At 25.4% G+C, this 16,696-nt stretch overlaps 1 protein-coding gene across 3 annotated transcripts in view; it reads left to right on the top strand.

Moving 5' to 3' along the window:
- The window catches only part of LOC135922747 (5-oxoprolinase-like), a 28,560-nt gene extending 22,214 nt beyond the window's left edge, over positions 1 to 6,346 (top strand). For all 3 annotated transcript variants that reach the window (XM_065457198.1, XM_065457197.1, XM_065457196.1), the window contains 3 exons: positions 629 to 789; positions 2,647 to 2,744; positions 6,236 to 6,346. In XM_065457198.1, the coding sequence (XP_065313270.1) occupies positions 629 to 789; positions 2,647 to 2,744; positions 6,236 to 6,295 (319 nt within the window). In that variant the 3' untranslated portion in view covers positions 6,296 to 6,346. The remainder of the gene's footprint in view (positions 1 to 628; positions 790 to 2,646; positions 2,745 to 6,235) is intronic.
- Positions 6,347 to 16,696: the final 10,350 nt, after the last annotated feature.

Below are 16,696 nucleotides of genomic sequence, written 5' to 3'. Positions count from 1 at the left end.
CTTAAATAATGTTAAACTGCTTATCTTTATGAAATATAGTTAAAATTATTAATTTAAAAACAGTTTAACTAAGTTTGCAACGCGTTTAATATATCTCGCATTATCATTATATAAGATAATATTATACGTTAATTGGAGTTGAAATCTTCTAAATGTTATCCTTATAAACAATTTTTCTAAAAGTATTAAATAACTGCACTTTTTTTTTGCATTGGGTTTCTTCTAAATTCACATTAATTAAAAGTCACGGAATGGTAAAAAGATCAGTTTCTTTTATAGTAATCGCGCATCGCTGGGTATTTTTCAAAAGCAAGCAAATACCCATTATTTAGTTGCTTTTGGAAAATACCCAAGGTGCCTATAACTAGGCCTTAGGTTTTCTTGTATTTTGACATCATGAGGCGACGATATAATTTCAATGTATATTAAATTCTCTTAAAAGAGAATATCATCTAGTTTTTAAATATTGATAATCACATTAGGCCTACAGCACTATATTGGCTTAGTAAAATTCCAAGATACTTTTAAAACTTTCTAACATATAATATAAATTAACATTTGAAGCGATTTTACAATAAAGAAGAAAAAAGACTATATATAAAATATATATTATACACTAACATTCTAGATTTCCTGTCATTTTAAAGCGTTTTGGAGTTAGAGATGGTTCAGGTGGTTCTGGAAAATTTAAAGGCGGGAACGGCGCGGTTAGAGAAATTCTTTTTAGAAAACCCCTCAATTTATCCATCCTGACTGAAAGAAGAGTGTTTGAGCCATACGGCATGAACGGTAATTTGTATAATGTATCCCTGATCTTTAATATTTATATCATCTAAATAAATAAAAAAGCTTATACATATCAAGGGCTATCACGGGTAGGGGCTGATGGTGTAATGCAAGATAATCATTGAAAAATTTGATTGAGGGTTGTAATATGAAGAGGTTATTAGAATTCGCTAGGGGGGGGGATAGTTAGTTGGGGTAAAGGGATATTATCGTGATTAGCATAGGAGGGTGTAGATATTCCTAATTTTTTATTTATATAATCTTATTTTGGTTTTGTCTTCAGTTTTTTCCCTCTCTTGAGGATTCAAAATAATTTGAGGTTTAATAAAATAACAAATATATAATTAAAAATAATGAATAAACATATGAAAATTATTTTATAACTACGTTTATAATTATAGGAAAAATCTATCTGAAAGTCGGTTCATTCAGTTCCAGTCCGTCCTTGAAAATTGATCTTAAAATACAGTTTTTTCTTCATAATACGTCCATCCTAAGAATAAAAAAAGATCTAAAAATTTTATAGAAGAGAAGAGTAAGTATTATTGATATTGTAGAATTAGAAAATCTATATGAACATGAAAAGACAAATAAAATACTAGAGGAAAATAATACATATACATATATAAATATAAAAGATATTTTATAAGATTTTATTTTTAAAAATATTTTCCTTCTCAAAAACAAGATAATTGACGAAAGCCTTGAAGAAGATAATGAGCTAAGTTTATTTTTCCTATAATTTATATCCAATTAATAACGATTATATTACTATGGTAAAAAAACCATTGAATACAGTTATTCTATCTTAGCCACAACAGAATGAAGATTATTTACCTATACAATGCACATTGGTGTTGTGAAATAGTTCTCAAAATCAAAATAGGGCATGATAAGCAAAAAAAATAATATTTCAAAAATGGAGAAATATTTGATGACGCTATATTCTTGGACGAAGAATAACTAAGTCTAAATTGATTGAAAAAAATAAATTTATTTTTGTAGTATACATGATAATATCATATTTTATTTCTTTTACCTCGTATATTTTCATTTTTTTCTGTTTATAATATACATTTGAATAATATTTGTTCTTATCATTTCATTTCATTTATTATAAATTAATATATTAAAGTAAAAGAAATGTGCTTAAACACGCGTCCTATCCTAAAAATTTCGTTAGGACGTGTTGGTCATAAAATTTAAGTTAAGAAGCACCTGGTTTTAAAATTTTCTTTGAATGACGTCCTTTTACGTCGACCGTCCGAAGAAATCAGTCCTAAAAACGGTCTGTCACATAAAATAAAAAAACTGGATATAGATCGTTCCTATTCACTACCAATGCTTATTCAAAATTTGCCAAATATCTTTTAAAATTACTTAGCCAAATTTATTTGCTCCGATTCAATGTTATTATTATTATCAAAGCTTTTAAGGTCAATATTAATACAATTATGCCATAATTGTGAAATATTTTAGTGTAAAATTTATTTGAAACCATCTTTTTAAAAAAATAAACTGATACGAATAATTAAGGGTGTCCGACAATTTGTATTACTTTTTGGAAACACTATAACTGGATATAAAATCGATAATATTTGGGTGATTTGTAGATTGAGGATATATGAAGCTTTTAATTAGCACAACGTTAAAATGATATAAAATTTGATTTATAAGTTGAGTTATATAAATAAATGATAGCCTAAAATATTGTTAGATTCGATTATCATAGTAGAAAATGCGATTTAGTGGGTTATAAATAATAAAATTTTCCGAATAATCTGTAGAATTTTATGTTTTTAATATATCTCTTTTAAAGCCTCATCATTTATTTATTCCTTATATAAAAAATAAATTAAGGTGGCGCTAACGGTAAGAGAGGGCTAAATTTGTTCGTTCATTCAGATGGTAAAATTATTTACATGGACTCAAAATCAACTCTAAAAGTGGATCCAGGGGTAAAATGAAGATATTTTAAAAAAAAATTTAAAGATAAATAACCATAAATGAAACGAGCTATTTGGAAGAAGAGAAAAGATTATTATGATTGTGACCAGATTACGGATACTTTTTATATAATAATTTTATCGTATATACTTAACACCTTTGTCTCATTATCTTATCAAATAATAGAAGCAGGCGCGTACGCAGCAAGCAAAAAATGCAGATGCCGGATATATTTTTTAAAAATATTATTGTTTATATTAATTTATATTTGTTAATATTTGTTAATATTTATTCCTATCTCAAATTAAATATTTAAAAATTTATTTTTCACATTCATCTACTAAGTTATTTTATCAATTAATTTCGATTTCAAGTTTTCCGGCGTGATATTTACTTATTATTTTCAAATTTTTAGTGGCGTAATATTTATCTACTATTTTCAAATTTCTAGTCAAATAATAATTATTTCTGAAACTCCTTGTCCAACAGGGAGAAAGAAATTGCAAGCTTATCCAACGAGATAGAGCCTTCGCCATCAAGCAGTAACAGCTTTTATGGAGTTAGAAGAGCCGATTATTTGCTATTACTGAAATATCACAATGGACTGAAAGAAATATTTCCTCAGAAGCAAGAAAATTATTGGATTCAATGCTTATTCCAAATTTTTTTTCTCATTAGAATTTATATTTAATTATACAACTATATGTAATACTTTCAAAAACATGACATTGACTTGATTAAGAAGATGAGAATAGCGGAAAGCATTTTATTAGAACTCAAGGAAATTAGGGCTAATGTTGATGAAGAATTTCATATTTTATATGTTATTGTTGAGTCAAAAGCAGAGCTATACGTGTTTAATATTTGTCTCCTTCGACTTGCAGCAAAGCAAGCTCATCGTTAAAACATTAATATAGGATCAGTAGAAGAGTATTATAAAACAAATTTCTCCTCTCTTAGATACATTTATAACCCAAATAAATGAATGGTTTTTAATTCATCATGCAGCACTTACCAATCTGCATATATTACTTCAAAAGCCTTACTAACCTTTTTCAGATGGTGATAGAAAAAAAAATATTTGTTGGATTTTTATCATGAAGATGTTAAAGTATCTTATGATGCCTTATTAGCTGAATAACTATGTTTATAAAATTAACTATGGTTGATATAGTCCCAAAAAATGCTATGATTGCTTTGCATTTCAAGCACATTTAAATTATTTTCCCAATGTTTTAAAAGGGTTTATATATTAGCAACTTTTCCCATTAGTAAACTAATGAAAGAACATTCTCTTTTTTAAGAATAACAGACCGGATTTTTTTTAAAAATTTTTTACGGCCCGGTTCGGGTTTTTTTTAAAAATTTTTAGGCCCTCCCCGGCTTTTTTAAAATAAAATTTTCAGGCCCGGCCCGAATTTTTTTAAAATAAATTATATTTCTTTTTGATTTTTATAGATAATAATAACGATTTCAAATATAGGCTGTTTTAAAATATACAACACGGCCCGGATATTTTTTTAAAAAAAATTTTCAGGGTTTTTTTTTAAAAAAAAAATTGGGCCCGGCCCAGGTATATTTAAAAAATTAAAATACGGTCCGGCCCGGAGGCCTGGTCTGTAGGTCTCTGAAAAACCCAAGAAATACAACTTCTGAAAGTAGATTAAAAGGTTTGGATCTTTTGAATATTCATAGGCATTTGACGGCAAGCAAGGATGAGATAATTGAAAAATTAGCTCAATCCCAACAAAGATTGGATTTTATATGTAAATATATAACATACAAAATACAATTATTTCTAAGAAACTTTTTGTGTATTAATTTATATTTTCAACATTAAATTTTTTATGTATACAAATTTTAAAGGTTCAAAAAATTTAAATTTCTATTTTGGGTCATTTAAGTGATTCATATAGTGGTTATATTCATTTTATATTTTATAATTTACATTTATTTTATATTTTTTCTATACCGCCAGTTATATCCGTTTAATATTTTTTAATTCACATTTATATTATAGTTTTTTATATGACGGTTTATACATATAATTTTTTTATAATTCACATTAATTTAAAATTGTGTATTAGAATAGTTAATAGTTCTAATAAATTTATGCTTGATATTTAAAAAAAACAATAATATTTCTTAAAAAATTTTTATTATCCCCCCCCCCCCAGACCAAATTCCTGCGTACGCGCCCGAATAGGAGTAGGTGTAGCTAGGATTTTCTTAGAGGGAGGGAATGATTTTTAAAGGGATTCACATCCCATAAGCTTTATTGGAGGGCGTTAGGCTCAATTTTAACATTTGCGGTATATTTTTAATATAAATGTATAATGTGATAAATATTTTACTTATGGATTCTCCATTAATAAATTCGGGCTGTATAGTCATTATTTTTAAAAAGTTCTTAATATACACTTTATTTCAGGGATCCAACCCGAAATGAATAACGATTCAGGCGAATAAAAATAAAGGTTCGGTTCGCAAAAAATTAAAATATCGGTTCGGTTCGAACCTCTAAAGAACACTTTTATATTCAAACCTACATTTGAATTATGTACAAGGAAGAAATTTTTTTTATTTCATAATTAAAATAAAAAACTCATACATAAAACCTTCATTTTTATTAATTGCACATTATAAAATAATATTTAATTTATAAATGATTAATTTTAATGTGAACAATTACTTAAAATTTTTTTTATTAAGCCGCACAATTAATATATTTTCAAAATTCATCCTACTCAAATTACAATCTTTAAGGATAATATAAATTTAATTGTTGAAAAACACCTTTCCACACTAACTTGGGTAGCCGGCACTGCCAGTACGATATCAGATTTGATGTGTCATTTATAATACTATATGTAAATAATTTATATATTGGATTTAATTTTTCTAGGCTTTATAATTTATAAGCCTAAATATTTAAAAAATGTTGAAAATGGCAATATACTAAAGTTTATAAAAATTAGACTGACACTTATCAATCAAATGTGATTGATAATAATTTTTAAAACAATTCGAATATAATTAAAATTTTTGCAATATACTAGCAATATTATAAGCATAAAATTATGATACTCGAACCGGGTCAGTGGCATTTTAGAGGTTCGGTTATAAAATTTTTTTAGCTGTTTAGGTTCGATAAAAATACCGGTTTAATGGTTCGGTTCAGGTTCGGTTTGGATCCCTGCTTTATTTTTTTTAAATATTATTTATAATGACATGGCTTCTTATTCTTATGTATCCAATATACTTGAGCGTTTCAATCTTAATTTATACGAGCAGTTTTAAAAGTAAGCATTAAAACGTTCATACCCTTCAATTAGGAGATAGCTTAAATTTGTATATGATAAAATCGTCATCATAATTTTAAATCAAAAACAAAATTTCAATACTCTTGATTCCTATATAAAACCTTTCAGATACTATTTTCATATACATATATTTTTTTAAATTTTACTCTAGTTTTAAATATACTTATATAAACATTAAGGACACCTTCCAGATCAATACGCCTGGCGGAGGGGGATATGGAGTGGCGGATTCATACTAAATTTTTTCACTATATTATCATTGTAAACTTACCATCATTTTTTTTAAAAATCACTCATCACATTATTCGTAATTTAATATATGATATTAAGTAATGTTATTTATGTAAATTTTGATGTAATCATTTGAAAGCACAGAAAATTGATTAAAAAAAATTAATAAGTGCACATAATTTTTTTAAAATATTTTTAAAAAAGACAGAAAAATAAACAAAAATGGAAAATTTACACGTGTTTAGGCGTAATTTCTTGTAAATTTTGACAATATTAAAATTATTTTCTGACATCAAAAAGTTTTATAGTTCTTTTAGAAAAATCAAATTAATATTGGAACTACCAAAATGTCATTGCACATACTTTAATTTCTTTCAAATATTGTGAGATTTATTTACATGAACTAGTAATAATTATTTAACTGAATAAGTTTATAAAATATCAACGAATATAGTAATAAATAAATACTCGTTTAAAACAGAAAAAAAAGAAATAGAGGAAATCGGGGTTAATGTTAATAACCAAAATGTTACTCGAAAAAAATTAAAAAAAGAAAAATATATTTTATTGTATTATAAAATTACTTTTATTTATTTTTTAAATAAATAATTTTAACCCAGTTTTTTAATTCATATCAACCACCTTCGTTAAATTTTCAGTCGAATGTTAATATAATTAATATTCAATCAAAATTCAAAGTAAATGTTAATAATAATATTATTATTCTATTTTATAATTTATTTTAAGAAATTATGTCCATAGTACTTACTTCTTCAGGTGAAGATGATTTAACCCTTCCCTGGCCCTAATTTGAAATATATTTTATACCAATAAAGAAAATTAATGGTACAAAGTCTACACTTTGTAAATGTAAATTATGTCCCAGCGCAAATATTTCAACCTCAATGTCCAGCAGTTCAAAATTAAAAAAGCATATGAAGATAAAAAGATGAATTAATATATAATAATTTTAAACATTACTTTAATAATAGAATATTAAATCATGGGTATTATAAAATAACCAAATGAAGTATTCTTTCATAATATTTTGAAAAGCTTAATGATGAAATTAAAATATAAGCAATTAATTTTAGCATAGGGCTGGGAACCAACATTAAAAACCCAAGATTAACATTGGTATTGGTTCAAAATATTATATTGGGTTTAAACAATATCTTCTATTTTTTGTTTTAGTATTGATAACTTCAAATTGTTAATAAATCTAAAGAATAAAATAAGTGATTTTAAAAAGCTTTGTTTAAATAGGTATGTATTTTCAAATAAATATATATATGGAATAAAACTATGAATCAATATTGTTTTAGAGATGAAACTAGATATTTTCCCTGATTTTTTTTAAATGTTAATTCTGAATTCTGAAAAAGATAAGAAATTGAAAAAATATCTTTGGCAATCATAATTTAGACTAATGATTTCCTTGACAATAACCTTAGTGAGGGATTAAAAAATATAATTAAATTTTTAAAAGATTTATCTTCAATTATTGAAAAAGCGAAGTTATTTTTAATAAAAAATTCAAGAATTAATAATATTTTAATTAAAAAATTATAGACTGTCTATTCCTTAAAAATGAAAGAGATCAATTAACATTTAAATAGTATTTAAAAAAAATTAAAGCCAATCAACTACACTCATTGAGATGTTGAATCCATCTACATCCAAGATAAAAATATCACAATCAGCTGATTGAAGAATTACAACCATTTCTGCATTTATTAAAATTATCAAAATTGCAGCAATGTGATGTCTATGCCTACCCTCATATTAAAAATTAACAAAGCATATGAGACCATGGCAAAGAAATTAGTGGATTTATTGTGCATCCCAAAAATTGTCTGTACAACTGTAGATTCATGGTCAGCTTATAACTGGTATAAAAAATATATATTTTATAGATTGATATTATTATCTTTTAAAAAAGTTCTTATTAGGGATGACGGTACACTGGCCACACCCAAACATTCTTGAGAGGGTTTCAGCCAGCTTAGCTTGTAAAAGGCTAAACCAAAAACACACATTTGATTATCTAAAATTTTTTACCACATATAAGATACAAAATAAAGTTACCAAATGCATTACCGACAAGGCTAGAAATTATATAAAAACTTTCAGGTAAAAAAAATTTAAATATATTTATTAAAAATTTAAAAATATATAAAAGGAGAGGATTCGAATGAAAAATAGTTCCTCTGCCATTATTTTATCTATTTGAAAATCAAAATACTAATGATCGTATTGGATACTTACCTAAGCATATTTCCTGTTCAGCACACTTTAAATCTCATTGCAAGTGTTGACATTGAAAAAGCAGGTAACGATGTCCATTTTAAAATCATTTCAAAAATTACATTTTCTAAGTGTAAGCTATTGTGGAATAAACATGGGCAATCTTCAAACTCTGCAGCCATTTTTAAGGAAAACATGAGAAGATATCTGATAAAACCGGTTATAACAAGATGGAACTCTTTTTAAAACTCCGTGAAATTAACAGATAGTCTTATTAAGTAGGATTTCCACAATTTGACGAATCTTGTTATAAATCGGAATTACAGAGATTTTCACATAACGACAAGTCGTTTATGGGTGAATATTGTTTGGTTGTTAATTAAGAAATATGATATGTATATATATGATTTTATAGGTTATAAAACCGATTGCTACGGCTCTTTCAATTTTAGAGAGCGAAGAAAAAATGCATTTGGGATATCTCACTCCCACAATAGCTATTATAATATTAAAACTTAAAAATGGCTTTAAATAATTTCAAGTTTTGTAAGGCATTTATTAATGAAGGCATGGATAAAAGGTATACAGTTTAAATAAATTTATATTTTGATTATCTTTTATTTTCAATTGATTCAAACATATCTATAAAGATGAATTATACTATCCGCAATAATTCATCAGCTATTTAAATTGGATTGGCCATGGATAAAATTAGAGGTCAACAAAAAAAGAATGCTTGAACTTATTTCCAGATCGAGAAAAGATCTTGATAAAGAAAGAGCAAACATAATTTCTTTATCTAACACACCAGAATATTACAAATTTTTTTTGATGAGGAAATGAATGAAGATCCTTGTGAAGATAATCTATTAAGCTTTTTCCAAAATAAAGATAATTCTTTAAATATTTTTAATAAATTTCCCGAATTAAAATTTTTATTTATTAAATATAAAACAACTCTATCATCCTCTGCGCCAAATGAATAGTTTAGCACGGCTAAAGATGTGTTGTACACTAAGCACTCTTGTTTGTGTGATCAAAATTTTAAAAATCAATTGTTGCTAAAAATAAATAAAAAATTGTTTCAAAAAGATATTATCTTATATATAATGTATTATTTTTGTATAATTATATTTATATTATTACTAGTTGAAACCCGCCAAGTATGACGGGAATAAAAAAATCTTGAACTAACATATGAAATTTTTTTTTAATATCCTATTTTTTTAAAATAAATGTGAATGTTCTGTGAACATATATATAAATATATTAATGTAAAATATATGAACATAAAATATATGAAATAAATGTAGGAAGAAGGATAAATAGGTATTGTATATCATTTCCTGAGGTCACATATTAATGTTGAGATAAAAGTGTTATATTGTCTAATGTTCAATTGGCTAAATATAATTTAAATTTATTTGTTGAATTTAAAATGTAATTTTGTACTTAGGAGTAGTGACTTGGATTGGCATATTGTCATAGTTACAAAGTTTAGGTATTTGAGTATTTTAATTCCATGAAATAAATAGGTATATTGAGAGTCCATTTGCTTTTTTGTAAAAATAAATACTAAGAGGGTATGAATTATATAAATATGAATTTTATCATCTATAGTGTTGTGCAGAAATATGAATTTTATCATCTATAGTGTTGTGCAAATTTAATTCAAAATATTTCCATATTTTTTAATTTTATATATAAATAAAATTATTTGACTTGCAAAAAATTGTTTACCATATTAATAAATTATATATATAGATCATAGGCGTAGCCAGGGGGGGGGCAAGGGGAAATTTCCCCCCTCCCTTCAGAAATATGTCACCTTTTGTAAATATCATTTATTAAAAAATGTCTTCCTTAGTTCTCTCTTCACCCCCTGTCCCCCAAAAATGTATGCACACATATCTTAAACAATATTTTGAAAGAAAGAATGTGAAAGTTATAATAATGTTTTATACTAAAACTGTTAACTATAATAAAAGAGGTTTATATATATAAAAAAGGTGAAACCAAACAACTTTTTTAAGAAATGAAATATAAGCCGATGATAAGTCTAGACAAAAGTGAAATTTTATATAATTACTATTAATAGATCCATAAAATTCCTTAATATAATAATATTTTAAATATAATTTTTTATAAAATGAATTTATTTAATTTATTCTTCTTAATAAAATAATTTAATTATAAAATTATTAATTAAATTTAATTATAAAATTATTAATTAAATTTAATTATAAAATTATTAATTAAATTTAATTATAAAATTATTAATTAAGTTAAATTATAAAATTATTAATAAAATTAAATTAAAAAAATTAATATTTTACAACTTTTTAACGGATATCATTTACGTCCTATTTTAATAGTCAATTTCAATATCATCTGTTTTGATTTATATAGATAGAAAGTGTAAAGGTAAACAATTTTTTTAAAATCTATTTAAGTGTTAAGTAAATATATTACAAATTGGCAAATATAAATACATTTACAATTAATGGGTATAAATTTTAACTATATATATGAAATCAAATAGCATTTATATTTGTTATTTTTTAAATGAACAATTTTTTGTGAATTTGAATTGCTTATATGGACATTTCACATTTATATACCTATTCCCCAATATTTATAAATAACAATATCTTATAGACTTTATTTTGTATTTACTTAACCCTTCACTACATAGGTGAACAAAACTCTCGCTATGATCTTTGCATATAAATTTTGAACAAATAAATGAGGATTTCTTGTCCCTAACCCTTGGACAAGAGGAGCACCTTCCTTTTTGTTTGGTTGAAATAGGTTTTAATTCCTCTATATTAAGCATATTCCCAATATTATCCCTTAGCAGTATATTAACATGTGGATTTTCATATCTATTACTCATTAATGGAGTTATTAGCTCCATTGCTAATAATTTTATAAACTTTGATCTATTAATCTCCTTTAAATTATTGGATTTATAAATTATTAAAGAATTTATGCAAGATATATTCAACAAATTATAAAAAATTGTCATAGGCCATCTATTTGTTATTCTGGATATTGAATAATTTGAACATAGCTGATCCACAACATCAACACCAGCTTTGGTGAGATTGTAAAATGTGATAATTTCTGGTTTTTTCAAATCCCCAGTTGATGTATCAATATTGTTATCATAGTGAAGGGTAGAAAGCATAATAACATGCTTATACTTTTTTGGTACGTATGATACTAATGTCATATTATCTTGGAAGGCAAATAAACTTGAATAAATACCTTTCTTTTTTAAATTAAATGATGTTGGAATCTGCTCTTTATTTTTTCTTAAAGTTCCTACTATTGTTAATTAATGGGAATTTAATAAAATAATGTTGTGAGATCTGGTTCTTTTTTGGGGAATACATGCCTTACTCCATTTGGTCAAGCCATCTTTACCTAAATTTATAATACTAAAATATTAAACTATAAAAATAATTATTATTTTCTTTTCCCTCTTTATCACTCTCTGTATCATCTTCCTCAGTTTCTGAATTGTGATTGCTATTTAGTAAATAATCATCATCACTTGATTCATTATCACAATCCATTTCACCTATATAATTGTTATATAAAATATATATAAATTAATTACTTTCACAAAAAATAAATAATATAAAATTTTCAAATTTAAAGTCATATATATCGATCAAAAAATAGAAATAATTATATTTATTAACCTGATATACATAAACATAATTGCAAAATAAATTCTTTTTTATTAACACATGATGAAATTCAAAATTTATTACAAACCTGTCTTTATTTTATTGGCACATATAAATATATTTACAATTAATGGGTATAAATTTGTAACTTTATATACAGGGTTGCCAGGTCAAAATTTTCAAATTGTGGGAGAAATTCGGTATTTTGTGGGAGTAATATAAAAATTGTGGGAGAAATATGGAAATTGCTAAAAAAAAAAATTTGCGGGCCTCCGCTTATTATTTTTTTATAAATATAAAATCGAATCTATTTTCCAAAATAAAATAGGTAATTATTTTTCAAAATAAAATAGCCAACTATTTTTCAAAATAAAATATCCAACTCTTTTTCAATATAAAATAGGTAACTATTTTCCAAAATAAAATACGCAACTATTTTTCAAAATAGGTAATTATAGTACGACACAAAATTTCTTAAATACTATCTTTATTGTTAAAATAACATATTGATTTATTATAATATATTAATTTTGTTTAAAAATAATAACCAACGATCTTTTTTAAATACAAAAGAATGTAAACAAGATAAAATTTTATAAAAATTGTAATTTTACAATGTAAAAAAATATATTTTATGCTAATGTATAAATAAGATTTTATAAAAAAACAAACAATTTTAAATTTACAATGTAAAAAATAATTATAATCAGTACGGGGAAGTTGTTCTACAATATTTAGTTAATACAATGAGGGAAGGGAATATGATATTTTGAGGCATCAAAAATCTTCAAAGCATAAATCAGTACAGGGCAGTCTATCAACATCTATTGCAAAACAAAAATATTCTTCAAAAATAAGAAATAATACAGATGCAACTACAGTTGCGGAAATGGCAAATACCTATCATGCAGTACAACATTCAGAGAGCTACTTAACATCACAATGTTGGTAGAATCTTTCCCCATAATATTTAACGACTAATATAAATGAAAAGTATACTTTGTAGAACACAAATGAGCAAGGCTATCATCAATGTTTTAGGATATAAATCCAGAAGGTCAATTCTTGACGATTTGAAAGATGTGCAAACATATGCAATTCTAACAGATGCATCTAATAAGAAGATATCAAAACATTTCCCTTGATCCTACCCTATTTCAACAAAATTAATGTCATTTCAATAAAACTATTTAAAAAATTTTCTCCAGATATGAAATATCCAAAGACATAGCTATAGTAAATATGGCAGATTTGGCATTACCAATGAATTGCATGGCAGCTTTCTGATCTGATAATTCCTCAGTGAATTTGGCAAAAACCAGAGTGTATTTACAGAATTGAGTCAGCATAATGTTGGTTGACAGGTTCCTCCTAATACGCGCCATCGTAGAATTTTAAAATTTTACAAACCTTTAAAAAATAAATAGATTATAAAAGCTGTCCTAATATTTTGAAAAAAATTTTCAAAAATAAATGGCAGAAGTATATTTAGGAATTTTACATATAGGAAATCTACTATATGCTGTTAATATGCAGTTGCAATCAGAAGAATATAATTTAATAAAGGTTCACTAAATTATGCTGCAGAAATACCAAAGTAAGAATATTATTACTATTATCGGATAATTATTAATAAGATTTAATATGATGTCATGTTTGAGGAGATTGTAATGCTTCTTTATTTTTATGATTTGCCAAAATATTCAAAATATTAATTTTGCAAAGTAAAAAAATAAATTTATTTGATTTTATGCAAATGTATAAATAAGATTTTATAAAATATAGAAAGTCAAATAGTTATAGTTAATTATATTTTATTTGAGATCTAAATAATGGAACTAAACGTTTACCGTCGTTATTAAGATATTTATAAAATTCCTGGCATGACATTTTATAAATTTTTTTAACCATTAACTCGGCCTCTAATGTTGTTAAAGTATTTCGATTTCTCTCCTTTCTCCAGGCAGTCCTCATCAGGCTAAAAATGAGCTCCGATGAGGCATTAGAATGAGGTAAGGAGAAAACATACTCGCAAATTTTTTCCAAGCATGGGGATTTATCGTTATTACGAAAAAATTCCACCCATTTCTCCTCTGCTTTTAGATCATCTAACTTTAAGTATTCTGGCGAATCATAAAAAATGGAAAAAATTACAATATCTTCAAACAAGGCTTGAATATCTATCGGTAATATATTTATTAAATTAAAAAACCATCAAATGATGGTTCTGTTCCAAGGTCATAATATTTATACATTTGTAAATAGAGTTATTAAAATCAAATCTTGATTGTAAATTTTCCAAAATTGTCTTAATAAAAATATTTGCTTCATTTAAAAATACGTTAATCATAGTAATATTTGAACATTTTAATATGATATTTTTAGCAATAGCGCCATAAAATTTTATTATCTATTTTTAACTATAGAGATGAACCGAGCTGTAGCATGATTTTGTGAATCTTTATCAATTAAGAATCTTCTGATTGCAACTGAATATTAACTACATGAAGTAGATTTCCTACATGTGAAACTAATCCAAAATATGCTTCTGACATTTCATCCTCGAAAAAATTTTTCAAAATTTTAGGACAGCTTTTAAAATCTTTATTTAAGAAGTATTTCTTTAAGGGTTTGTAAAATTTTAAAATCTCTCGATGGCAGGTATTAATGATAACCACCTGATAGGTATATATCGCAACAACTCACACCATTCCAAATCAGACCACTCCACCAATTCTTTTAATTCAGTGACTCTTTTAGTTGATGAACTAAATTCGTTAAAACATTTCATCACAATTACTTCGACATCTACAGATAGTACATTCATTGCCTTCTTGCAAGAATCATGCAGTATATGGCATATACAGCCAATTGATATAAATTCATTATTGTGCTGCCTCAATTCGGTAAATACACTTTGATTTTTTCCAAAATTAACAGAGGGCATTATCAGCGCAGAAAGCTGACATGCACCTCATTGATAACCCTGAATCAGCTATATTTACCATTAGGTGGTTAGCTATATCGTTGGATTTTTCACTATCGGATGAAAAAAATTTCAATAGTTTTATAGAAATGCCCTTATTCTTGTTGAAATATCTCTCAAAATTAGTATTATATATTAAAAACATTAAAATGCTAAAAAAAAAATTGTGGGAGAAATTAAAAAATTGTGGGAGCTTTTGTGGGAGATTTCTAATTGTGGGAGTTTTGTGGGAGTGAGATGTATGTGGGTAAACTAAAAAATCGTGGGAGACTCCCACTGATGGGGGGAGACATGGCAACCCTGTTTATATATGAAATCAAATAGCATTTTTATTTATTATTTTTTAATTAACAATTTTTTGTAAATTTGAATATTATTCTACTTTAAGATTGATATGGACATCAGAAAATATTTTTTAAAGAATGTAAATGAAAAAGGTAATTCTATATTTTTTATAATATTTAATTTTCTACCAAGATCATTGTAAGAAAATTAATTCAAATCCAAATGAAAATAGGGTATTACAAATAAGTAACAATCATAAAAATATATCAAAAGAGAAGTAGATTAGAATTAATTTAAAAAGGATTGATGATTCTATATTTATAATGGATTTAATATTTATCTTTAGTGATGATGCTAGAAAATAATAATTCTATAAAATTAGGAGGACTTGATTCAAGTAAAAACTATTTGAATATTAAAATTTTATTAGTTTATATTGATAAATCTCAAAAAGATGATGAAACATTAGTGATTATACTAGAGAAAAATGATCCTATGATTCAGATAGTCCCAATAAGTACTGTATTTTAAAATTATATAATTTATATTTTTTTAAAGTTAATGTTGATGAAAGATCTGCAGTAAATTTACAGTCAAAAGTACAGAATTTGCAATCTGGTTAAATTTGTTTTTATTTTAAAAATATGTATATAATTTATTTAGGAACCTTACCATTTGACATAAGCAATTATGTTCAAATAGGTGTAGCTCCCAAAGACTTTTATATATTAGATAATATATATAGTCCATCGAGTAATTATCAATTTCCCCGAGATCTTTCCAAAAGGAAATTAAAACTCCAATTTAATTGGTTTACAACTTGGCCTTGGTTGGCCTATTCACCTTCACAAAATGGTGCCTATTGTAAATATTGTGTTTTATTTGGGCCAAAATATGCTGGTAAAGGTGAGCAAAAATTAAGGCGGCTGGTGAACGGCCCATATAGACGTTCGAAAGATGCAGGAGAGAACTTTGAAAATCATCAAAACAATTTATACCATAAAAATACACAATATATTATATCTTCTCTAAGAGCAATCAATGCTAAGGATAGAGATTCAATAATTCAGATAATAGGTAAACCATATTTTATAACCTTATAATTACTTTTTAAAGATCAAGGTAAAAAAAAATTAGTAAATGAAAATAGAAGAAAAATATCTCCTATAATAGATGATGCATGGCATTGCGAG

Source organism: Gordionus sp. m RMFG-2023, chromosome 1, assembly GCF_954871325.1.
Source record: "Gordionus sp. m RMFG-2023 chromosome 1, tfGorSpeb1-WG-v2, whole genome shotgun sequence".
Taxonomy (NCBI): Eukaryota; Metazoa; Nematomorpha; class Gordioida; order Chordodea; family Parachordodidae; genus Gordionus; species Gordionus sp. m RMFG-2023.
The sequence above is the reverse complement of the archived record's forward strand: the minus strand, read 5'-3'. Positions and strand labels throughout refer to the sequence as shown.